This window comes from Acanthisitta chloris, unplaced genomic scaffold, assembly GCF_000695815.1.
Source record: "Acanthisitta chloris isolate BGI_N310 unplaced genomic scaffold, ASM69581v1 scaffold1409, whole genome shotgun sequence".
NCBI lineage: Eukaryota > Metazoa > Chordata > Aves > Passeriformes > Acanthisittidae > Acanthisitta > Acanthisitta chloris.
The window spans coordinates 1-2,164 of NW_008689563.1; the positions used below are offsets into that span (position 1 = coordinate 1).

Here is a 2,164-nt window from a genome sequence, read left to right on the forward strand (position 1 = left end):
CTCCATCCCACCCCTTACCATCACCCCCAACATCTTCCCTGTGTCCCAATCCCTCTGACCTCCATCCCACCCCTTCCCATCACCCCCAACACCTTCCCTGTGCCCCCTACCCCTCTGACCCCCCTCTCACCCCTTCCCTGACCCCTCAGCCTCCCTGACCCCTCTCCCACCATCTCTTCCAGCCTACAAGGAGAAGATGAAGGAGCTTCCCCTCGTGTCCCTCTTCTGCTCCTGCTTCCTCTCAGACCCCCTGAACAAGCCCACCTACACCTATGAAGGTAGGACCTCCCGGAGGATCAGGGGAGGCTTCAGGGAGCTGTAGACACCCCTTGGAATGAATTGGGTCACCTCCAAACCCAGTGTGGTGGCTCCAGAGTGTGGTGGGAGCAAAGGGTTGGGTTGAGGTCTTGGGGGGGGGCTTGGGTAGACCCAGAACCTTCAAGATGGTGCCAAGGGTTAGGTGTACCCAATACTCCCAGATCAGCCCCTGGAGTGTCCTGGAGATCCAGCCTCAAGCCATGACATGAAGGTTGAACCACAGGGGTGAATTTGGGTGGAACCCTTGGAGATCCTGAATGCCTGGAGAGGATCTGCAGCTGAAATGGGATCCCAGTCCCATTCCAAGTTCCCTCAGGGAGATTCCCGGCCCTCAGCTATCCCAAATATTCCTAGCTCAGCTCCTGGATGGGTGTCCTGGAGTTCCAGCCTCAACTCATGATATCAGGGGTGAACCACAGAGTGAAACCCTTAGAGATCCTGAGTGCCTGGAGAGATCTGCAGCTGGAATGGGATCATGGTCTCATTCCCAGTTCCCTCAGGGAGATTCCTAGCCCTCATCTCTCCCAAATATTCCCAGCTCAGCCCCTGGATGGGTGTCCTGGAGTTCCTATATCAAGCCAAGACATCAGGGGTGAACCACAGGGAGGAATTTGGGTCAAGTTGGGTCAAACCCATTGAGACCGTAGACTCTGGTGCCCCACTGGTGTGGGACCTCAGGATGGTTATACTGAAGGGTTGGGATTGACCCATCCCATGACTCACCACCTGCTCCTGTCCCACACAGACACAGTTGACCTCACCTGGTGTGTCATCTCTGACATGGAGGTGATTGAGCTCAACAAACGAACCTCAGGACAGTCGTTTGAGGTCATCCTGAAGCCTCCATCCTTCGATGGCATCCCAGAGTTCAATGCCTCCCTGCCCCGGCGCCGGGACCCGTCCCTGGAGGAGATCCAGAAGAAGCTGGAGGCAGCCGAGGAGAGGAGAAAGGTGAGTGTAGAATAGGGACATGCCATGAGGACACTCAACCTCATCACTCACCCAGCAAGCTACACCAACCCTTGGGGGATCCAGATCCCATCCAGCGGTTGAGTTTGGGGAGGTCATGGCTAGAGAAGGTCCTCATGGTCCTCATGGCCATGGTGTCTTCTCTGTGTGCAGTACCAAGAGGCTGAGCTGCTGAAGCACCTGGCGGAGAAGAGAGAACATGAGAGGGAGGTCATCCAAAAGGCCATTGAGGAGAACAACAACTTCATCAAGATGGCCAAGGAGAAGCTGGCGCAGAAGATGGAGTCCAACAAGGAGAACCGTGAGGCACACCTAGCAGCCATGCTTGAGCGCCTGCAGGAGAAGGTGAGACCCAAGGGAGAGGATGTGGTGGTTTGGGCACCCTGCATGGCTCTTGAGGTGGCATCACCCCCTGGGGACACCACTAGGGTGAGGCTTTCTCTTCCCTCCCCACCATGAAGGAACCTTAGAACCATCAAGGTTAAAAGTGACCTCTAAGATCATCAAGTCCAACCATTCAAAGACCCAAATGCAGTATCCCCTTGGGATGGGAGGTCTTACCTGGAGATCCACCAAGCCTGATGCATCCATAGGCTCATGAGCTTTGGAGAGTGGAGAGCTGTGACCTTTGTCTCGTCCACAGACAAGCAAAGCCTTTACCTTCCCCATGTTCCACCATGATGGCCTGAAAATCATAGAATCCAGGATGGTTTGGGTTGGAAGTGACTTGAGGACCATCCCATCCCACCCCTGCCATGGGCAGGGACACCTCTCACCAGCCCAGGTTGATCCAAGCCCCATACAGCCTGGCCAGGGATGGAACAGCCACAGCTGCTCTGGGAATTCCATCCCAGCCCCTCACCACCCTCCCCGGCAG

The 2,164-nt window shown here is 55.8% G+C and overlaps 1 protein-coding gene across 3 annotated transcripts in view; it reads left to right on the plus strand.

Annotated features, from left to right (window-relative positions):
* The first annotated feature begins 175 nt into the window (after window positions 1–175).
* STMN4 (stathmin-like 4) overlaps window positions 176–2,164 on the plus strand; it is a 3,677-nt gene continuing 1,688 nt past the window's right edge. Inside the window, exons 1-3 of one of the 3 annotated variants that reach the window (XM_009081435.1) lie at window positions 176–278; window positions 1,064–1,269; window positions 1,441–1,632. In XM_009081435.1, the coding sequence (XP_009079683.1) occupies window positions 197–278; window positions 1,064–1,269; window positions 1,441–1,632 (480 nt within the window). In that variant the 5' untranslated portion in view covers window positions 176–196. The remainder of the gene's footprint in view (window positions 279–1,063; window positions 1,270–1,440; window positions 1,633–2,164) is intronic. The other 2 variants (XM_009081436.1, XM_009081437.1) reach the window with 2 other exon arrangements.